The sequence below is a fragment of the Falco punctatus genome (assembly GCF_963210335.1).
Source record: "Falco punctatus genome assembly, chromosome: Z".
NCBI lineage: Eukaryota > Metazoa > Chordata > Aves > Falconiformes > Falconidae > Falco > Falco punctatus.
Window position 1 is genome coordinate 4,445,128 of NC_137586.1, and position 23,739 is coordinate 4,468,866.

The 23,739-nt window shown below is 43.3% G+C and overlaps 1 protein-coding gene across 1 annotated transcript in view; it reads left to right on the plus strand.

Annotated features, from left to right (window-relative positions):
* The window catches only part of LOXHD1 (lipoxygenase homology PLAT domains 1), a 160,378-nt gene that overhangs the window by 80,005 nt on the left and 56,634 nt on the right, over positions 1 to 23,739 (plus strand). The window contains exons 16-28 of the mRNA XM_080371525.1: positions 56 to 252; positions 612 to 804; positions 1,636 to 1,796; positions 4,647 to 4,944; positions 5,478 to 5,632; positions 6,918 to 7,051; positions 7,962 to 8,110; positions 9,404 to 9,508; positions 10,211 to 10,339; positions 11,081 to 11,245; positions 15,200 to 15,381; positions 18,274 to 18,390; positions 22,593 to 22,755. Coding sequence (XP_080227651.1) covers positions 56 to 252; positions 612 to 804; positions 1,636 to 1,796; positions 4,647 to 4,944; positions 5,478 to 5,632; positions 6,918 to 7,051; positions 7,962 to 8,110; positions 9,404 to 9,508; positions 10,211 to 10,339; positions 11,081 to 11,245; positions 15,200 to 15,381; positions 18,274 to 18,390; positions 22,593 to 22,755 — 2,148 coding nt within the window. The remainder of the gene's footprint in view (positions 1 to 55; positions 253 to 611; positions 805 to 1,635; positions 1,797 to 4,646; positions 4,945 to 5,477; positions 5,633 to 6,917; positions 7,052 to 7,961; positions 8,111 to 9,403; positions 9,509 to 10,210; positions 10,340 to 11,080; positions 11,246 to 15,199; positions 15,382 to 18,273; positions 18,391 to 22,592; positions 22,756 to 23,739) is intronic.

The following is a 23,739-nucleotide window of genomic DNA, read 5'->3' on the forward strand; positions in this document are numbered from 1 at the left end:
CGAGCACTGGAGGTGCCACTCAGTGTCTGTGTTTTGTACATTGATCTCGCTTTAGATGTCAGTTATCACATCAGCGTGAAGACGGGAGATATCCCTGGTGCCAGCTCAGACTCCAAAGTTTTCATCAAGCTCTACGGTGAAAAAGCAGAGTCCGGCAAAGAGCCTCTCTTAGTCTCTGATAATGATCTAGGCAATTATTTCGAACGTGGTCGAGTGGATGAATTTACTCTAGATATGATGGATATTGGGAAGGTAAGAACTAATTGCAGGTGGCTCTGCACTTCACGCAAGTGTCTGAATTCAGAATCAATAGAACACTCAGGACGGAATGTGGTGTAAGAATGCCTGACCTTTACATTGGATATTAAGAAATACATTTTGTATAGACTATCGCATCAGCCGTCTAGCATACAGGCATGTGAAGTCTGTTTTAAGCTTATAGTTAAATACATCTATAATTTTTTTACATGAACAGGGTGCCAGGGAGGGAGATTTTTACATATTAAATAAATTCTGTTGGATTGTTGTTTGTTTGGTTTTTTTTTTTGTTTTGTTTTGTTTTGTTTTGTTTTTTTTCCCTGCCCTTTTGGTTTTTGTTTGCTTTTTCGAAGATCAACCGAATACTGATTGGACATGATAACGTGGGTCTCCGGTCTGGCTGGTTCCTGGCCAGTGTCCAGATCACAGTTCCAGTCCAGGGAAGGCAGTACATGTTCCCCTGCAACCGATGGCTCGACAAAGATGAGGCTGATGGCAGGGTGGAGGTGGAGGTCTACCCAAGTGAGATTCTGCCTATTGAGAAATGTAAGAGGAGATGCATTGAGAAGTGTGTGCTGTTTTATATCTAGTGCTGAATTTGTGTTACTAGCCTTCCTAAGGACCAGGACACCACTGTCAGACACCAAAACCAGAAAGTCCCTCTCCCAAAGAGCTTACGTTGATGAGGAAAATAAAATATTCTGATTTGTTTTCTAAAACAGTTGGAAGAACATTACCAAGTTCTCCATCTCCATTTCCTGAGATTGTATGGAAACTTTATGTCCTGGGCAGTGTAACACAGCACTAGGTGCTGTGCCTTTTCATTGCAGTATCAGTGGGTTCTGCTTTTCTCACGTTTACACGCCTCGCTGCCCCAGTCCTGCACCAGCACCTGTCCCATCCTGCTCGTATCACCCCATTGCATGGAAGGGGGCAGTTGTTTGATCAATAGGGACCAAACCCCTACTGGCTATTTGACTTTTATCAGTAAATTCATTTTCTTTTAAGGTGATAGTTAAAATTTGCCTTGGGATCCTGAGAAAGGATGCTGTGGTTTTCCTCTGCTCTGTGTAATTCCCTCCCTTGTATTACATTAAGGAGATAATTTAGCCACTCTGTAGTTAATACTGAAATGAAATTCCCTTTTAAGGCTCTATTTTGCAACCCTCTGACACTGCCTTAAAGCATGCAAAAGGAAAACTATTCATTTAGTCCTTAGTGACAAGTTGTGGTATCTCATATTTGGTTTGTATAAGTGCAAATGGTGGGCTACGTGGCTGTTTGTTAAGACAAGGTAACTTAATTTTGAACCTGAGCCCTTGGGAATGCTGTTATCTGAGCTTCCATGATGACTTGATTGCTTTATTTTTGGACCAGTGATAAACTACGAGGTGTCTGTGGTTACTGGAGACGTGCGGGCTGCAGGCACCAACGCCAAAGTCTTCATGCAGATTTATGGTGAGACTGGCAAAACGGAGTTGATCATCTTAGCAAATAGATCAAACAACTTTGAACGGGGAGCCACAGACATTTTCAAGGTATGATGAAGGCAGTCGTTGCCGCTTCTACGAGGGGAAAGAAATGACCAGCCAAAACTCAGATATCAACAGAATAATTGGCCCAATCATACAAAACAATAGATTTTTAAAATAAAATTGCCAGGTCTGTTGATATCTGCTGTCCTGTATCCGTATTTTTGGGAAGTTTTGTATTGCTTTTGGGAAGTTTTATGTTTTGTGAAGTGACTTTTGTCTTCTGAGGGACTGGTAGCAAAGGTGTCATGCAAGAATATGGTCTAATAGCAGCACTTGTTTACCTATACTTTCAATAGGAGATATTCGTGTTAGATCTCAAAAAACTTTAAACTTACATTTTGGTCCTGACCACGTTTTATTGTCCCTTTATCTAGCTGGGGAAGAAGAAACCCCATGCAGAATGTAAGGAAACCTGGCTTTACCTGTGGGCACACATGCCATTAACCACAGGTACATGTTGTCAGCCCAGCCCTGCAGAGTTTTGCTGCTGTAATTCCTGTGAATGTGCGAGTGCCCTGTGGATTTTACTGCCTGTAGCACTAGTCCAGTGAGAACTGCACAGTCACAGTGCCCAAGGTGTACAGCAAAATCTTCCAGCTCTCGGTCTGGCTAGCATTTGGGTTTACACTGCAGAATCCATGCCTCTTTTGGAACAACGAGGCAGTACGCAGAGTATTTGCAGGGGTGAAAAGCCTCAGGCACGGTGAGCCAGGAGCTGGCTCATCCAGCAAGAGGTCCTGAGCTGACAAGGCTGAGCAGCGGGCGTGCACCGCAGTGTGGTCAAACATCCTCTCTGGAGTGTGGTCTGGCTGTGCTCAAATGCTGTCCTTTTCTGGCTTGCTTGCTTGGGTTTTCTGTCCAGAGAAACCAAGGTCTTGGGGAGAGGAAGGGTCTTAGTTTTTGCCCTGATGTGGGGTTAGAGCAAGGAAAGGACGTGCCACCAGGGCATCTCAGAGCCACATCCTTCTGTGTCAAAGGAACCTCAGGAAGCACCAATATCTGGATAGTAAAGCACAGCGTACAGGTGGAAGCAGAATTTAAGGCACATCTGTCCCATGTGACCACAGCACAAGGCTCAGCACAAGGTGGTGCCTGGGTCTCCTTGTGAAATTGCAGTCCCATAGAGGCGGGATCCATCTCATCACAGTTAAGCACCTACCTGGAGCTAGTTGTGGGAGCTCCCCTGAATCATCAAGACTGGGGTACCCTTCCCATTGTCACTGGCCATGGAGGTGCCTTTAGCCACAGCTTTACCTCAGTTCTGTAACAGGCATTTATGAGTTCACTTCGCCTTCTCCTGCCTCAGTTTATTACTTTATAGAATGGAGTTAGTGATATTTATCCATTTTTAATGAGTTCTTTGGGATTTAAGATGACTAGCACCTTATAAACGTTTGCTTTTTAAAGACTCTATAATTTTAAGATTAGGTTCCTCTGATTTTAAAGGAAATAAACTTTCCAAGATTTATGAGTAAAAGCTATTAGCCAATATCACATTTATAACAAAGCCATATGTACAATGTTCTGTTTACACAGCCACACTTATATCCTCTCTCAGATGTTTATTGCCAGACTTGAAAGTTCTGCCCATTTTCTGTGATTTTTTTTAAAAAGCACACAAGGCAGAAGCTCTGAAGCATTAATAGACAGATCCTCTATCTCTTTCATTATATGAATATTTACAGAAAGATATGGGTGAGAATAAGATTCTGTGAGCTACGTGCTAATAGGAAATGCCATCAGTTAGGGACAGGGCGTGCAGGATGATTATAACAAATCTAAACTTACAGCAGTGTAAGAAAAAACACATTCTTTATGCCAGGACAGCTCGATCAATTTTAGTTTTCTGATAAGCATCTTGTGTGCAATTGATTTTGTTTTAATCTACTATCGGAAAAAAAATGCTTCTAGACTGCAACCTTCTATGCTAAGTTTCCAGATTTCAGCCTGAAGCAAATGTTTGCAAGTTTTATAACATAAACACTACCTAACAGCATAAGCAATCATCAGGAACAAGTCATTGGTTATGGGAAGGTTGCGTGGAGTAAAAACTCTCTAATTTTATTAGGTAGTAATCTGGACACATAATCTAAACCAAAAAGATTTTGTATCTGCTGTACTGGCTAGAGAGATGGAAATCTCCTTACTGACAGCCTTCTGCCACTGGTGCGTTGTAACCACTAATGATAGATCCTCTAATTAGAGTATCCTCTCTGCACACTACAGCAAAATGAAAAAATACTTTTCTAATTTTCCAGGTGGGAAGGGAGAAGGGCAGCCCAAGCCCACGTCTGTGTCAGAGATGAGGTTATACGAGCCCGAGTTTATCGCCTTTTTGCTATAGCACTATTGCTTCTTGCTTGGTTCATGTCTCCTCCTAAGTATTAAATGTATCTTATGATTCACCCAAAAAAAGATTGCAGGCACTGAAAATCTGTAAAAAATCAGTATGGTATTGTGCCATACTTACCTTTAATGCCAACATGGAGACAATACTGGTGAGGAGAGCAATGGAGAAGTAGGGAGCCCCGTAAATATGGATTCTATATTTAGGATACATAGGATCTATATCCTATATATCCTAAATATATATATATATTAGGATATATAGGATCTATATCCTATCCTTGCCGTGGTTGCTCTGAGTTCCTGCAGCTCTGTCTGTTCAGGTGGGATTTGGTGATGGAAAGTATGAAAGAATAAAACAGGAAGGAAAAAGTAAAGGTAAACCTGCATAAAAAAATTTGATCTTATACTTGCTTAGATGTTTTGGGTGATGCTCCTCACTTTTAAGAATGCATTTTATGAAGTTGTCTCTTATCCTCCTGGGTGCTGGCTTTCCCTTGATGGCAGAGAGAGGCTGCAGATGTTGGCAAGATTTATAAGATTCGGATAGGCCACGATGGGACAGGCATTGGGGATGGCTGGTTCCTGGAAAGTGTCACGCTGAAGCGGCTTACCATGAAGGCAAAGGAGCCTGATAAAAATAATAAGAAGAAAAAGAAGTCTGATGAGGAGGAAGAAGAGGAAACCAAGGTGGAAGAAGTCATGGATGTCTATATGTTTGTGGCACACCGCTGGTTGGCTAGAGACGAAGGAGATAAGGAGCTTGTGGTGGAGCTGATACCTGATGGAGAATCTGACCTGGAGGGTAAATACCAGGGGGAAGGTGCATGTGTGTGTGGCCGCAGCCGTTGCATGAAGGACGATAACCACACTGCGGTGCTTTGCAGGACGATTTCTGGCTCCCCAGCTATCCCATTGCCCCAGGCCTGTTGTGTAGCTTGCGCTGCGGTTTGGTTGATCAGCTCTGGGGAGGAAGAGGACGGTGGTTAAACTAAGGCAGAGGATGGAGCAGGCAGGCTGAAATGGGAGTATCCTAAAGGACTTCTATAGGATTCTCCAGGGCTTGTCGGGGGCACTTGGGTTGTGAGTGCCACAAGTTACTGCTGTGGCTGGGAGTTTGGCAGGCTGTAAGTGTTCACATGGTTAATGACAAGAACTAGAGAAAGAAGGAGCTGCTCTTGTTTTAAGACAGATGCAAATAAACTCCAGGCAAAATCTTCCTTAAAGCTGACTGTGCCAGCAATTTTGGGCTACATCTTTTCGTGGTGAGCCATGGGTCTGACAAAATATGGCTCTTTCTGGGCTCCTCCTGATCTGCCTTTGCACTTTTACTTGCAGAGAATACGTACGAAGTCCGTGTTCTCACTGGGAATGTGTCCGGGGCTGGGACAGATGCTAATGTCTTCTTGAGCATCTATGGCATAGAAAGAGGAGACACGGGTGAGCGCCAGCTGAAAAGGTCAAATAACTTCAACAAGTTTGAAAAGGGCCAGGTAATGAATGAATTCAACTCACTCAAGCGAGCAGAAGGCTGTCAGAGCTCTCTCGGTTATCGTGCTGGCCATTCGTTACAGTATCTTCTCTGCAAGGCTTGGGTTCTTCTTTCGGCTTAAAGCTCAGGCGTATTTTATTTCTGAAATACATTATTTAAAGAAAAACACCTCAAAACATTTTCCAGGGGAAATTAATTTGAATAATAAGGCTGAACAGCAGTTATACATCAGAGTCACCTTTTGCATCTGCTTCCTGCAAGAGTTCTGGTAATATACTTCCTGCCAGGAATACCTGAAAACCACAAACTTTAAATTAATATTAGAGAGTATTTGTGAGGCAGCTCAAGTATGTCAGTATTTAGATTGAAAATAAGATTCTGTATGTTCTACTCAACCAGTCGGGGAATAAAAGCAATACTACATGGTGTGCTATAATTACATTATAAGCCAATCCAATTAAACAACCTCTCTTGTAGATTGAATATTTGCCATAAAAATGTTTATGACCAATCAACACGCTACTATTATAGCCAGGAATTGTTCAAGTTGAATAACGAAAAATTACGGAAACAATAAGCAGCTGTGGAAAACTTGTAATCACAAAAAAGAGCCTAAGGTTGTTAAATAAGCTGTTAACTGTGATTTATGAGCTTGGCACCAGTGAAACTGCAACCTGCACATGGTTCTTCGTGCTATTAGGAGAGCTCCAAGCTGCAAATGTAACGTGCTCTGCTCTTGGGAGTAGAAACCCAATGTCTACCAACAAGTTCATCACATTAAGATGTTTAAAGTATTATGTTAACAAGGACCATCGTGTCACACTAAGATGGCTAATAAATGAGCCTCTTGGTTGTCATAAATGACAAAAAGAAGGAATGCTGCAGTTTGAAATAAAGCACATGGAGGTGCACAGGAGAGTTTCTGTGGAGTCAAAATGTTTGTGTCCAGTTCCAGGTTCAATGTGGGGGAAAATATTAAGCCTGAAAGGAACGGGATTTAGGAGAGATGAGATAAACCTAGAGGGAGCTGAAACTGGGATGAGGTAAAGAAAGGAGTGAAGGATTGTGCAGCTCCATGGCTGTTACTGCCTTGTAGGAGCCAAGCATGAGCGTTAATGGGAGAGCTCACAGCTCTGTGCTTATTTTAGTACACCCACCCAAAGAATACAAGGGGGACTTGCAAACAACTTTTGTTTTAATGGGAAAAAAGTTACCCTTGGCCATTTACTGCCTTTCTTTTCTGCTTTCTGGGATGCACAGTCATTTGTCTCCTGCCTCCTGTACAGGTGGATGTGTTCACCATCAAAGCCATTGACCTGGGTGAGCTGAAGAAGCTGCGGATCCGCCACGATAACTCTGGTGCTAGCCCAAGCTGGTTCCTGGAGAGGGTAGAGATTGTTGACCTCAAGGAGAGCACCACGTGAGCAGCCTGTTGCACCCTTTTCATACAGTCAGAAAAGGGGGCACGTTCTCAGGAGCCTGCAGAGCTGTGGGAAGGCAAAGGAGATGCAGAAGGGCATCGTTGTAGCTACTCACGACCTCACAGGGAGCAGGCGTCCTTTGGGAGCCTTGTGATGGTGACTGTGCTGCTGTACTGAGCCTGGGGCTGTTCTGGGGTACCTCAGTGCAGGGTTTTGCTGTCCCAGCATCCCTGCAGTTAGGAAGCCAGTGGTGTTTGGAAGGAAACCTCAGCTTCGTTTCCCCAGGAAGGAACTCTCTATCCTGCAGAGGTCCCTTTGCAGAGCCTGAACTTTTAAGTTTCCTTTCAAGGCTCTGCTCCAGAAGACATTTCATTTGTTTTTTGTACCTAATGCAAAGATCTGGGCCAAAAGCAAGTCCCGGTCTAAGCAGAGTCCCATGATTTTCCCAGTCAGAGGGGTGAGCAAAGCCTAGGCTGTTAGAAACCTGAAATGCAGGCTCACCTGTGAGCTGGAAAGTGCTTGAAGTTACGCACTTAAAAGTTGCACAATGCTCAGGTGGGTGGGAGTGCTTTTAAGGACCTCAGGATAGGTCCCCTCTTCATAAACATCAGATGTTGGGGAGACCGGAGGTTCCCTTGAGTTATTTAGCTACTTCTGGGAGTGAAAACTAGAAGAAATTAATCATACGGGACTAACAGCTCAGAAGCAGCACTTTTCAGTAAGTGCTCACTAACCTATTCATGGATTTAGCTCACACAAACAATAACAAAGCTCAAAGATGAATACAGATGCATTGTTCAGTTTTGAGTAATTTTGTTTTATTTAAGTAGCCTCTAATCTGTGCTTATTTTTGTTATTAAAGCCTGTGAAGTCCTGTGTAAGTGCTGGGTGCTGCTGTCATTCTTGTAGGTATTATTTTCCATGCCAGCGGTGGTTAGCAGTTGAGGAAGATGACGGTCAGATTGTCAGGGAGCTGGTCCCAGTGGATGAAGCATTTGTAAAGAAAGATTCGGAAAATGATGGCCAGTCTCTTGCAACGCTGGGCCTGGAACAGAAAGGTTTATGTTAGCCTTGTATTTCTTCCAGTATGGGGTTGAAAAGGAACCAAGTGATTAGCAGTGCTAAGGGCATTAGCGGTCAGTGTTTGCTGGGCTGTGAGTAATTCTGCCCCAGCCACGGAGTTTTTGTGTGTGAATGAAGTGTGAAGCGTGTGTCAGCCAGCAAGGAGCGGATACTCCTAATTTTTAGGTGATTTGATCATCTTGAAAGGTTGGACCCAAAGTGAGAAAGCTAGGAAGATGGATAACATGTCCAGTTGCCATCTCTCAACTGAAATCCATGCCTATTGCTAAAGTCTAAGGCATAAATCCCAGCTGTTTCACATTGTGGGTTGGAATGGTTAAATATTTCAACACGAAACTAAGCAGAGAGCGAACATGACCAGAAAAAGGGAAGGGACCTAAATTTATTTCACTGTCCATCTTGCTGCTTGTGCTCGTTGTCCTCCAAAATAACTTTGCCTCTCTTGTCCATAATTCTGCATGGTAACCACAGAGCAATGACACATTCCTGGGCCTGATGCTGCAAGATGGCAATGTCACTGGCTTCGCTGCCAGGGAAAGGTCCTAAACGCTCCCTAACTTCCCTCTCAGATGCTTGTGAATACATGAATAATTTCCACAAATTGTGTATCCAACAAATTTCCCCAAATAGTTTAGCTCTTCGGTTCAGGAGGACCTGCTGGCTGAGCTGCATCTTGGAAACGTGTGTCTGAAACGAAGGAAAGGTTCCATTTCAGAAATCTTGAGTAGGTTATTGCAGTGCACTGAAGGCTATATTAGACTTTTCCATGTTTTTTATGAGTTCACTGTGCTTGCTAGATGATGGTGCAATAGAAACCTCCCTAATGATGTTATTGCGAAGGGTCTGTTCGTGAATATGAACTATGTCGAAGTACACATACCTTCTGGTATATGTTAGATACACATATATTATTTGGTGCTAATGGAATAAAGTGGGGGGATGTGTTTTTTTTAAAATGAAATAGTACAGGCAGAGGCAGTTTGGAAGAGCCTTGGTGATTCCCAGGGGGCAAATGGGAAGGCTGGAGCAAATTTCTTATCTGTAGATAGGCAGACAATGTACTGAATGACTGGAGCAGTAGAAGACCCTGCAACCAGACAGCCCAGCTCACCCCAGGAACTACCACAGCATATGGCAGGAATTAGGGATTACAACATGGCTGTGATCAGTCAAAACAGAAGCCAAACCAAGCACACATATGTAATGAAAAGTAGAGTTAATTCCTGCTCGGACTTCACACTCTTACGTTACGATGTTTTATCCGACAGCTAAATCAACCACATACACAGTGAAAGTGAAAACCGGGGACAAGAAAAATGCTGGGACAGATGCAAACGTCTTCATCACTCTCTACGGAAGTAAAGACGATACAGGTATGGCTTCAGGCAGTGGAAAAGGATAGCACCTCGCTGCTGGATGTCTGAATAGACAGGTCATGGTTTCCTTTTGTTTCCCCAATACCTGCCCCTCACTCCTTTTGGGTGCAACTTGATGTCTCCGCACACATCGTGATAACTAGGAGCATACCACCAGCTGCTGTAAATCACTGTTGAACTTTGTGATGCTGATTTGCACCAGCTGCTGATCCAAAGGCTTTAATTTCAATTATAGGAGCAGCACAGTTGACTGGGACTACATTACCGGGTAGTGAATGCAGTGAGTGATTTGCTTCCCTCAGCAATGAATCAGCATGTGCCTGAAATCCAGCTCTCCTCCGCCTCTTTGAGCGGCCCAGAAGTATTTAATCAACTGATGAGCAAATCCTCCTGGAAGCAGCTGAGCTGCGTGTGCAGTGACTTGGCTGCCTGTGCGAGTGACAGGGAACTGATGGGTAGGACCAAGCTCTTTAGCTGTGAACACGGCACAACAGCATTGTGCCAGAGGAGCGCTCGGGAAAGGAATTCTGTGTGTTTTGGGCCTTGATATGGATTTGGGCTCAGAGGGAGGGACAAAGCTCAGATCTTGAGATGAAAAGCCATTTTTTACATTTTAGCCACTTCCCTCATTCCACTGTTGACATTCCCAGAGGATTTGTTTCTCATGCTGAACAATGTCCTTTTGCATCGCCACAACAGGGATAGTCAGCCTAAAGGCCTCAAAGATTAACAAGAACAAATTTGAGCGTGGGAAGGTAGATGAGTTTACAGTGGAGTCTGTGGACATTGGAGACCTGAAAAAAATCAAGATAGGCCATGACAATAAAGGTAAGATCACCTGCTCCTTCATGTAGCGTTTCTAGTGTGTTAGGCACATTGCTTTATAAAATAACCTGCCTCCAAGACCCCAAATGTAGTTTACCTTTTGGTGACAGATCCTTGTTGTCACTGTGGCTGCTTCTGTCTCTAAGCTAACTCCATCCACACGGCTATGGCTATCAGAGCATGGTGGTGGCAACTCGCAGGTGGCTTTGCAACCTCTCTCTGTGCAAAAGGCTCTGTAGTTTTGCAGCCACGTCTTTAGCGAGATTTCTCATACATCACCAAACCTTGTATTTTTTCTTGTCACACACCTCTGTAGACTTGTTTAATTTCTTTATCAATATTTTTGTTGTTTTGATCATCAGGTCTTGGCTGCTTTTCAGGTGTGGCTGTGTCTCCACTACAAACAAGGGAAGCTGTGGAAGGATACATGGATTCCTTCCCTATGGGGCACCAAGGGACATGTTTGTTGATAACTCCTCTGTCTTATTACAAAGGCAAATTAATCCAAGTGATGGAGTAATTAGCACTACCACATGCACATGTTTAACCTGAGGCATATAGAAATGTAAAGCATGTTAGCTCAAACCTGGACAATCACTTGCCATGATCTTTATGGTATCTACTCTATTTTTCCATTTGCAAAAGAGAGAATGATTTATTTCTCAGAGGTCTGGAATGCAATGATTCATTGCTGTTGTCTGTGAAGGCTTTGTGGGTTATTTGCTGTTATCTCTCCAACCACAGGTAATTCCACTGGCTGGTTTCTGGAATGGGTGGAGATTGATGCTCCATCACTGGGACAGTGCTTGAGGTTCCCTTGTGGCCGTTGGCTGGATAAATCGGAGGATGATGGAGCCATTGAGAGAATTATCTTCCCTGCAGAACTGCAGACAACAGAGTATACCCCATGTGAGCAGAATGCCATTTCCTCAGGATACACCCATCATTACTGGAGATAAAATCTCAGTAGCTCATGCAGTTCTACAGGCTTGGCTTCTGCCTTGAACTGGCTTTGAAAAATCTATAAATAGATCACGTGCCAACTATTCCAGTTACTACAAGAAAGCTCCTCTGGGTGCTCCAGACTAACATGTCCTGTATTTGCCAAATCAGAGAGTCATTAGAAGCCACGCAACTGTAGATGGTTATCTTTTTGCTCCTTCTTGCCTTGCCATCTCCAAGCCCTCAGCCCATTCCAAGCTGTCCTCCTTGCCTTTGGTTTCCCTTTGATCTTGCTCCATTCTAATACTAGTGTTTCTGTTGTCTAAGCAGGCACTTTGGTCCTGCTTCCAAGCCTTGGCTCCCTTGTGCCTTTGGCATTGCACAGCCCTCTCTCATTGGAAGACCCTCTTCCAGAGTTTCTTCAGTGTGGAGCTTTTCTGATAGTGTTGCACCAGTCTGCCTCTTTTAGCATTCTCCAATTTTTCCTTACTTCTTCATTCACTCCCCTCTAAATTAACGGTTGGAGTAAACCCTTCTCCTGAGTACAGAGTTTATGGTCTTCAAGTCTGCTATGGCACCTCAAACTCTTCTATTCGGGCAACTTCTTTTCCTGTCTCCAGAACATCAAGGATCAGATAACATGGCTTTCTTGAAATAAATGACTGGAAACATTATTTTGCTTATTTTGTAGCCCTCTCCCTTTTCACATCCGCATTGTTGACTGTGTGAAGGGAACTCACAGCCCTGGGGCTGTATTTGACTTATCCCTCCCTGATCTGCTTCTTTTTAAGTTGTTGACAGCTATTCCCTGGTCCACCTTCAGGGGACTATCAAAATTGCCTTTTCCCTTCATTGTTATGTGCCATGATGATGAGGGGTGAGGTTTGGAACCTCACAACTGATCTCCACCCCCTGCCCTGCCAGGTGCTTCCTAGGTCACTCTGAACAAGTGATATGTTGTTCACACCAAAGCTGCCTCCCACCTCACTGCATCCCTCATCGTATGCGTTGACGGTATCAAAAGCCTTACCTCCTGCAGTCCCTTATTTAGACATCAAAAGTTAGAGCTGCCCAATCTCTCTCCTCCTTCTTCAGTTTCCTTCTTCATAAGAAGTTGTAAGAATAACAACATAGAAGACTTATTAGCTGCTTTGGCTCCTTCTTTTTTACTGTTAACGCTGTGGTTCATGTTGAAGGTCACCTTCATGCTGCCTGACTGACCCTCCAACATCCAAATCCCTATATCCTGTAGTCTGTGAGCTAAAATCATCCTTCTTCTCCAAGGATCTGCAAATGTCATCTCTTTGTGCCTTCCCCATGCTTTGACCAAGCTGTTTTTGATTTCTCATGTCTTATTTTCTTTACCTAAACTGACTGGAGCAGAAGAATGGATACTTTTGGCTTCCTTCCTCACTTTTGTCAGTCAACTGGAAGACATAAAAGTCTTTCTATCTGAAAAAATAAATCAGCAGGTAGGTGCAATGAACACGCACATAGGAGTGAATATAACTCAGAGCCCTTGTACGTGCTTCTCGTCAGGTTTTTCCATGTTATCCCAGTCAATATATATTTTGATGTAATGTTGACTATACAATTTATTAATGCCCCTGCATATTACAGTGAGGTAAATGTTCCTGACACCTTCTGTAAACCTGATTTTTACCAGCAGTCCACATTCAGCCTTTGGAAATGGTCAGGCCTCTCCGGCAAAAAGGTCACACCAGGCTCAGTGTCAATTCTGGCTGTTTCACCATTTAAACCATTCCCACTGTGCTATTTACCACATTCTGGCTTCCTAATTATTAACCTGGGGGGTTCAGTTTGCCAGAGGTAACTAAACCAGTTTGATTTGTTTTATGATGACTCGTGACAGAATTGTTTCACCCCGAACAAATGATGAAAACGTGTCATAGGCAGCCCAATTAAAATCATCCCTGTGGGGATACAACTTTAAAAGTGCCGTGTAAATGAAATGGGTGTCTGACAGCTGGAAGTTACGCTGCTTGTGACCTTGTTATGGTGCCTCGTTGCTGATTCAGTTCTAAGCTGATGTTAGTATTCAAGCAACAAGAGCAAGTACCACAGACCTCAGCAGAGAAGATAAGCGAAGATAATTTTAAATTCATAATATGTTGCATGTGATTTTTGGTCTCCAGGATTTTCTTCCCCCCCACCCCCCACCCCGGGCATACCGGAGAAACTATTCCAGTTTACTTGCAGCACAGCAGAACAGATTTCATTGGGTTGGGCAGAAGCAGAAGGAATATTAAGTACCTCCAGGCTGACTGTAGAGGAAAGCTTCTTCATCTCTATTCTCCCAAAAGCCATATTTAGAGAGCCTGGTTTTTTAATGAATGATTAGTCTCTGATATGCATAACCAGAGTTACTCCAACAGCAACAGATACAGTTCCAGAAACCTTCTGTCTACCCTGACAGAGATGCTGAATCTGAAATAGAGCACAAAGCGGCGTGGTGTAAATAGCAAAGATGATTGAAGTCACTGCAGTGTAGGAGGATGCAGCCGACAAGAGGCTGAGAAGACTGTGGCGAGGGATGGGAAGTGGTGGAAGCTGGGTGGGTGGTGGGTGGGAGAGGGATAGCCAGGAGTGAATCCTGGTGATAGCGCTGGGGGATGAAGGCTGTGCTCATGGGTAGTGGTGTGGACTCCAGGGATCGTGTCTGCTGATGGCAGGAGAAGTGCCTGCAGGTAATCAGTGGTGCCCAAGCCTTACCTGGTATTTCCTGTCTGTAGATTTCAGAAAGGATTGAAATCCTTCCTGAAATTGGGAGATTGGAACAGGGTTCAGTTTGCCAAATGGCACACCTGATTTTACATGTCCTTGTAGAAGTGGAGCATCTGAGTTCCAATTATCATCGATCATGTTTCGTTCATAGAGGGTGATTTGGAGAATAATTCAGCTAACCTTGAGGAAGATCCCTGCATTTCTTCTCTTATTCTTTCTTCAGACTGCATTGATTTAATTGATGACAGCTGGAGATGGACACACCTATTTGCTGTTCAGACATCTGAACACAGGTTTCTTACTCTGTCGGCTACACACCATCTCACCTTGGAAACTGAGGATATTCAGCAAATCTGTAGCACAGCCAGGAACAGAGCCCCATTGTACTCCTGGCTCAGTCTTATTCCTGAGCAGCTCTGAGTCATGCTCCAGCAGGACCCAGGAGCGAGAAGCTGTGAAGGCAGAACAAAAGGAGGCATCAGATTTTGTGGTCATGGGATGTTCTGGAGAAACCAGGGGAACAGAATAAGGAAATATTTAGGGGCTTGATTCTTGCTGTTCTGCATTCACTGTTGACCTGGCAGTAATTTAACCTGTTTGCCTTGGTGTTATGGAGAAGGTGGTGCAAAGAGAAAACTAGATCAGAGTGGGCAGTGGAGGGTTTTTTTTCTCTTCCTTATGAGTGATCTTTGTCACTTGTTTAATAAGAAAAATAATGGGAGATCTTTTGTCAGTTAGGCTATCTTAACTATTTATATACTGCCTTCAGCTGGCTTAACTTCATCCGTCTACCTAGCTGCTCAAAGAATTTGCGAATTTGTGTTTTACTTTAAGGCTTGAGCTGTTGGAGTAAATCCTGTTTCAATAACTTTAGATGGCAGGTATAAATATATCGAGTGCTTTCTGATCATGTGATTGACTCCAAAATCTCAGTAAATGAACACACATCAAGGTCAGTTGGCCTTAATAGGGTTAAAGGAAATTGCTCTGGATTCTCATAGCACTAACCAGCTCGCTACCTAAATGACCACAAGTGTGTGATTCCAACCCTGTCCTCTTTAACTGTTGAGTTTTCTAATCCACATTTTGTTTCAGTAATTTTTTCTTAGGAGCATTGGTATGCTGCTCACTAACTTCTGTTGGTTTGTTTTAATTTTCTGCTATTCCCTAAATCAGTTGTTCCTTATGAGATCACGGTCTACACCAGTGATATCTTCGGAGCTGGCACGGATGCCGATGTCTTCATTGTTCTGTATGGAACCGATGGGATCTGCACTCAGCAGAAATCCCTGTGCCTTAACAAGAGGGAGCAAAGGATGTATTTTGAAAGGAACTCGGTGAATCAGTTCATTGTGGAGGTAAGATCAAAGATGCCTGCTTTCATCTTAGGTTGCCCAAAGGGGATTAAGAAGAGAAAATGAAGTGGGAACTTTTCCACTTTTAGGGAAAGCTATTCAGCTCTTTTACTTGAAGAATGTGGGTTCAAAATTCTGTTCTTCAACAGACTTACTATGGACTGGATCGAATCTTTTCTCACTGACCTCCAGTTTGTAGCAGCTCAGAGGTACCAACATGCAGTGTTCCCGTAGCCCGACTCCACGCTGAGCCTTGTAAAGGCTGGTGCAATTTTATCATGGAGCTGATGTGTACCATGATGGTATGGTACATGGACATGGAAGCTTGTGCTTCCAGATCAAGTTGAGAGCCGCTTTGGAAGGTCTTTACATCTTCTATTTCCTAGGCCATGCTTGGTAAAGAGAGGGTATCTGTCTCCATGCACACCAGGTCTAATATGTGTGCCTCTCCTTATCACTCTTAATTGCTCACGTATCTGCCTTCTTTTCCAGTTTGCCATACTTCTAAAAGTAACAGGAACCAAATGCTTGTAGTATCGCTGAAACTAGCTTCCTGTGTTTAGGGTCCCTTTGCAACATTTCATACTTTTATGTCAGCAGATCTTGTTGGAGGGGCTGGTCCATGGTGCTCACTACTTACCTAGCACATCATTTGGGGTGGATGGTCTGTTCATTTATTTTAACTCTGTGGAAGCCTAAGCACCATGCTGTATCTTTGGGCAAAGAGACCATTACTTTGCTACAGACAACGTGATTTTTGAATACCCGAGGCTAACTTTTGGAAAGACCTTATCAAGTATTTCCTGAAGTGTTTGCCCAACTCTGTGCAAATAGTAAATCAGTGTGCATCAATAAATGAGCTTGTTTCTATTCATAACACATTCTTATTGCTGAGAATCTGTGAGGGGCAAAAATATAGGCAGTCCTGCTCTGCCCTATCCTTTTGGTACTGTTCCATGCCCTCCCCTTCCCTCCCTGGCTGCTACACCAACACTGACTTCACAGAGGACCTTACAACCTCTCTGTGGTTTTGAGTTTGGTTTGTTTTTGTAGCTGAAGGCAAATTTTAAACTAAACTTCTTAACAAGTTCAGATGCTTCCAGCCCACATTGTTGTTATACAGTATTGAATCATAAAATACTTCCCCAGTGTGACTTCTTGAAAACAAGGAATAAGACTTATTTTGGTGGAGTTTCCACACAGTTTTTCATAATAGAGGTTGCATTAATCCATAGGTATAAATCTTCAAGTAAGCGTTATTGTTATTTTTTTATTCCGTAAGATTTATTTGAGGTTTGGTAGAATCTGAAACATCAGTACTTTTCTTAGATGAAGAAAGTGAAAATGCCGTTTGTTCTCCAGATTTATAACATCATATTAATCTGTCCCCAAACTTCATTCTCTCTTCACCAGTTCCTCTTGCTGCAGGAGATGGGGATGAAGCAAAATATATTCTTCTTTCACCTACTTGTGTAGAGCCATAATTTGGAGTTCAACAGACCTTAAAAACAATTTGGGGCTGTCAGGAAGCACAAACTGAGAATTGCCCATTTGTATTAGTGTTTTTAACTGCCTCTGCTGTTTGGGTTTTGCAAAAGAGTTGGAAAAAATTAGACAGTGGTCTCAGCTGTGCTCCCAAGTGATGATCTGCTGAACATGCCTACAGCAGGGTAAAGATAACTCCTTTAACATGGATCTTTACTGGTCAAGTATCACTTTATTGCTATATATTGATTAAAAGCCTCATTGAAAGATGAATATTTGTAGAGGACAAAAAAGGAGAAAATTATTTTCCCCCAGTGTATACTTGCATGCCTGCATGAGTTTTAGAAATGAGTTTGGATCATTTAATTATTTTGCAATGAATCTTGTGCTGCCTAAAGTCAGGGCAGGGCTGACGAAGTCAAACCCGGTTTGTTCAGAGCATGAACTCCTTGAGTAGTGCAGACAGTCTTATGGAGATGAGGAGTCTTCTAGAATTACTAACATCTTTGCTTCAGTATGGAGCAATCCTGTCAGTTGGGAAGAGAAGAAGGGAGTAGTCTCCAGTGGTACAAATTGAGATATTCCGTTTTCTCATGTTTCCAAGAAAAAAAAGTCTCTGGGTCCCTATGGACAGAAAGACAGACCAGTGTGCTTCTCCTACATGCAAAGGAGGTTTGCAATGTTTTTTTAAATAACTTTTTTTTAAAAAAACAGCTTTGTTTTTTTAAAGGCCAGCTATACAAAGGCTTGTACTGAAATAACCAAAAGCTATTAATTTAGAAGCAAATACCATTTTTTCTTGTCAAGCTTTTGGAATGGAGGTGACTTAAAACTAATGGACTAGGAACAAATTACTCAATTAATAAGGTAAGCCATAAAAAAACAGTAGCCACTTCATAAGACAGTGATCCTGTTGCCTTGCTTGGAAAGGCATTGGGATTCCGTGGTGGAACAGGAGAGAGATGATATAAAATTCTAGGCTGTTAATATTGTACTTTGACATCAATGCTATTCTTGTAGTGTTATAAGAGTGTTTAAAAAGGAAAGGGATATAAAAAGAACAATTTAAGATGCAGCAGCATTGCTGTTTCTAAAAAATTACCTTCATTCACACTCATACAGAGAAGCCTTGAGATGCAGGGCTGCTTCTGTGCAGCCAGACATATCTCATACAGTGGGTAAGTTGTGTAGAGCAAGATTCTCTGCTTTTTTGGAACACAAGTTAGGGGAAGCCCTTTAGCTAAAATGTAAGTTAGGGCATAATTGGCATCAATGCTAAAAATTGCTCCCCTGGGACTGCATACTGACTGGACAAGTAGGAAATAAGCTAAAGAAGGAGTATCTCAAAAGTCACCTGTTGTTCATGCCATCATCTCTCTCTCTCTCTCCCCCCTCCCCTTTTTCCTGTAGCTGGAGGATGTTGGTGACATTATTGAAAAGATTCGCATAGGACACAACGGCGAAGGGCTGAATTCCGGATGGCATTTGGACCGCGTGGCGATTCGGAGACTATTGCCAAATGGAAAGGTAGGCTGCGCATCCCAGCACTCCCAAATACGTTTCCCATTAGCAGCTGTTTCCATTTCCCAACGCGCATCTTCTCTATGCAAAGTGTGATTAACAGTGAAAAATGACTCCCTGAAGAACAATGCTCACTAATGAACTTGCTAGAGCTTGGGGATCTGGGGACAGCAAACATGTATTACCATGTTTTATTCTCCAAATGTTGACTATAAGACTCTGTAATCACTGCTTTTCAAAAAATGCTGTTCTCATAGTACCCCTTGACTAGAATAGAATAATTTTCCCCGTCAGTGGATGGAAGCAAAGCAGTTGTGTTGCTCCTCAACCTTTTGGAGGTCTTTACTACTCTTTATCTTTTTTATGAAGGAGCGATCTGCCTGCTGGGTTTGGAGGCAATGTTACCATGACTTGCTTGCTGGACTGAGAAGGGAGATTCCTGAGTCTGTTCCCATTCCTGTGCAAATAAAGCTAAAGAATTACAGGGCTGGGCAGATGTCCCTGTGCTGCACTGCACCACTGTCGCTGGACATCCCTGAGTGCCCAAGGCTAACTTAGAGTATTTATCTAGATAATGGTGGGTTTGGGTGACACAAGAGGCCAAAGTGTCCTATTTTCATGTGGAGTTTTGTTTTGAACAATCACAGGGAAGGAAGTGGGAATGGGTGTACCATTTTGAAATAAAAAGTATTGTTGCTAAACATGAACAAGAAATAATTTCATCAGTTCCTTAATTCTGGATGAATAAATGCAGGGAGCCAGTACAATTAAGACAAGCAAAATGCCTATCAGTGCAAGTCCCTGAATCACTCATCTAAAAACCATCAATATAGGTCTTAGGAATTTTGGTTGCTCGTGTTGGCAGGATTGAGGCAGTGCAGCCAGACTGGACATCTTGATCTTGTCCACGTAGGAAACTGTTCCTTGGCCCTGCTTTTAGACGCTGGCTGTAGGAACAGGAATGAATCTGGTTGCAGGGAAGTTCAGAAGAAAATCACCTCTTCGGGACCAGTTCAGAATTGGAGCAGTAGCTGTCTTTGGGAACACCTGGGCTCTCTCCTCTGTCTTGCTCTTTCTCCCTTTATTCTGAAGGGATGTCAGCTTACCTCCACCTCAGTGCTCGGGTCTGCGTTGTGCTGAAGTGACTTCCAATATCAAGAGTTGGTGTAAACATGGCTTGCTCAGTTATGGTGAACCTACTTCTCATCTTACGTTCTCCTTCAAAATCTCCGGGATATGTTTTTCTCTCTGCCTCACGATCAGCCCAAAGGTCTGCCTTGAACCCTCCTCATCATGCCTAAGCCCGTATCCTCCTGTACAAGTTTTTTGCAGCCAATACCCTTTGCCTGTTTCTCGTGATCACCTTTTTGCCAGTCAGTTGTGATCAGACCCTCTACCTGTGTATTGACCATCCCTTGCCTTGGGCGGGTTCATTAGGCTGATGAACAAGACGACATTGTTTTTGGAGATATTGTTGGTCATAGGCTAGAGAAGATGAAAAGGGGGATGCACAAAGGTGTGGAAATCAAGGGAAAAGAGACTTGTGGCCTGCCTTTTTCTATACCTACTATTAACTGAGCACTTTTGGAAGCTCTTGCGTGCTCTTCTGTTAGCCCAGAAAGGGTCTTAGGGCTACATGGCTCTACAGTCATTACAGCAGCTTTGAAACGCACATGGTAAGGAACCTGGGAAAGCAGAGGAAGGGAGGAAAACCATGAACAACTTTAAAAATTGAGAGATTTACAATTCTGCTGATCTTTTGATTATGGCATGGGAAAAAAGAAGAAAGCAGAGCACTGCATGATGCCGCTGATCAGCTGCAGGATATTATGACCTGCCACAGGATAGCAATATGCTGCCAATGCTTCTAAAAGCTGTGCTACCTGATTAGACTGCTAAGATGTGTCTGGATGTATCTGTAATGCTGCAAAAGAAAAATGAGGTCAGTAACTTTTCAGATTAAATTGAAAGCACTTGGGTAGGAAACTAGGATTGTTGCATGCCAATAAAGCTCTGTCTTGGCGTGCCAATTATATCTGATAGTTATATTTCATTTGTTACAACTTGGAGAAGGGCAAAGCACTGACTTTTAGCACACTATCATACCCTGCTTCTAGCTTAAGGCCAGACTCAAACTCTAATGAAAGAAATTCTGTTTGGAGCTGCAAGAGGATTTTACCATGGGTAACATAAAACTGTGCACTTTACGTCACTTAAATATTAATGCAATCACTAACAAGGAAACTCCAATAAAAACTGTAGCAACGACATGGTGATTAACAATAATGATACAATTAACTCTTGCAGTAACTGCACATTACACCCCACTGTGCTGGCACTCAAGTCCCTAGATAGCCTATTACCGAATAAACAGTGCTCATATCAATGGCACGTACAGCCAATGTTATGAACATTTAGGAGCAGTTAAAAGCTTCAGCAAGAGACGGGATTGAAGTGGGATCTTTACAGGGAGGAGAGAGTTTCAGAAGTGAAGCATCATTCTGGAAAGCCCTCTCTTCCCAGATTAGGTGGGGAGATAAGCGCTGCTCATCGGCTCAGCATACAGCGCGATAATACAGGTTATGCGGTCAGGCAGCCAGTGCAGAAATGAGCAGGCAGAAGCAGTGGTGTGGCCAGTTCCTTAGGTGCTGTATTTCGCTTGTACAGCACAAATAACACTTGAGAGTAAAATATTTGAAATCATCTAAAGTGCTGCTGGTTTTGTTTGACACTGTTTTGTACGAGTCACGCTCCAAACCGCCTTATGGAGTTAAATGTTGCAAGTCTGGGGTTAAACGGCAGCACCGTGGGGAGCAGCAGAGAGGAGGGAAATGGTGTTTTATTGACAGCTGCAGATTTGGGCTGTGCCAGTTCGAAGGATGACTCTGCTGCGCAATCGAGGTGCTCGATCACATGAGCCCCCGGGAGGAGTTCAGCTCCTGCAGATCAGCTTGGCCGGGGTCTGTGCACGCGGAAGTGTAGGATGACCTGTTCATTCCAGGTTAGCAGTGACTGCAGTGCCCCCCTGATCTTAGCTGCGCAACCCACCCCTCCCCAGTGACCTCATCAGGGGGAGCAGGATCTGGTGGCTCAAGGCAGCCCATGGCAGTAGGACATAGTGATAATAATATTTGGTATTCCTGCAGTGAGAGCTATTCCCTTTTTCTCCTATGTATTAATATTGTATCATTTAAATGTTAAAAATAGTGAAGAAAGAACCCTGCATTGGTTTGATACATAATTGCCTGAGAATAATTAACATGGACAGTATTCCTATGTATGCTATACGTGAAAGCGATGGCACACAGAGAACTGGAAAGAGCAGAAAGTCCCTGTGCTACTTAGGAGAGAAACGATGAAGTTGTCAGTAAGGAAAGGGACTTATTTTTCTCCCTCTATTTACTTACTGTGAGCTTAAAACTAACTTCTTGTTTCTATTCAGACTTTTGGGCTCTGCAGCTTGCACGACGGCTCATGCCCCTTCCTTTACAGAGACATGGCCTGGGGTGCCCAGCTCGCGGAAAGCCGGCTGCATCTTACCATCTTGGAGGCCTTACAGGAGTCTGTTCTTAATGAGTAGTCTGGGATTGATTTTGTTTACCAAGTGGAAAACACATGTTCTATTGTTTTTGTTTGTTTGATGATAGGAATCATATTTGTTTCCACCAAAGTGAAGGCAAAACAAAAGATCAAAAATTAAATTGCTGTTTTTCTCCTCTTAATGCATGTATGGGAATTGCCTGGAAACCAGCTTGAGTCACAGAATTATAGGGCAAAATCTCGAAGTATTGACTCAGAAAAAAAACCCCTACTGACTTCAAAGAGAATGCTGCCCGAATAAGGATTGGAGGGGGCTGGCAGAGTCCCAGTAAAACACGGCTTCAGCAGGAATGGTGCAGTCCTGATTAAGAATTTGCAAGATTGAAAGCTGGGAAGGGCAGAGATCTACTGGATCATAAAGCCGGTCTCATGTAGCCATTGGGAATGCTGTTCTCCACTACACGTTCAGTGCTGCTTCTCAGAGATCTCAGATGTCCTCTTTCTAGAGGAAATACATCTCCGTATACTTTTTCAGTTCTGCATGCATGTACACATGCATACACACATGAGTTGAAAATCTTTGCCCGCATGTCAGAGTATTTTCAAAGGGGAAATGCTAACATGTTCATGTGATTTGGAAGAGATTATCTCTGTCATGTTTACTTCAGGGCTCAGAAACTGTCACATTTCCATGTGAAAGATGGCTTGCAAAGTCTGAAGATGATGGCGAGATTATCCGAGAGCTGGTACCATCTGATATTTTTACTGAAAAACTCATGAAGGACGGGACACTCCAGCAGATAGAGGAAGAAGTTGAAGACCCACTAGAAGGTAATACAATCCTAGGGGTACGTAGGGACCTATTCACCTGATTTTTGGAACAAAACACTTGGATGTGTGGTTCAGACAAATGCAATGCTGGTACGACTGTTCACAACATTTCTTTCCCTTCCTGTTCTCTGGCCTCTCATACCTGAAGCGCTTCTGTGCAATGACACCATTATTTTCCTGTAAGGCATTTATAAACCTGTCACAGACATCCTTTCACACACGCAATTCGCACGTCTCCTATGATGCCTAATAAAATTCTTCCATCTCATCTTCTGGGCTCTGTAAACGTCTTTACTTGTTTGCCCATTTCATCTGTCCTGTCCACTCAGCCCCTTCCTTTCCCACCCTGCTAGTCTGATTTATGTTCCTCTTTCCTCCCCAAGTTGTTTTTCCTGCTGCCTTTCAGGTACATAGGGACACTCTAAAAATTTGGCTCTGGGCAGCCACCCTCACCTTGTTAAAGTGCCTCTGGGGAGGAGGCTTAATTCTTATTCAGTTCTGATCCTATCTTAGAAAGCATTCCCATTCAGCGTCTGGCCCTCCTGGTAGCTGAAGCAACTGAACAAGTACTGAAGTTTCATTCTAAACTCGTTGCTTCTCTGTATGCCCAGCTGTTCCTGACTCTTTTTCCTCCAGGACCTCCTTTTTCCCACCCTGAGCTCCTTCTGCCCTCGAGAGAAGTCATGAACCTTCCTACATCCTGAGCAGAGCAAATTGAGTTCAGCTGCCATTTTCATTCGTGGTTCTCGCATCTGGCAACAAGATGATTCAACAGAGAAAATAATTTCTCTCCCTGTTTCTTTTCTCTCGGAGTCTGATTGGCGCTTACAGAACACCATTGTCAGGCCGGAATTTAGATGGATTGTAAGTGTTTTCCATTGCCAAGTGAAGAGGCGCCTTGCTGTAAGGAAGGCTGGAGCCTTGTGCTGTGCCCTTAGGAGAGAGAGGTGTGCTCTTCCCTCCTGTTAGGAACTACGTGGTAGC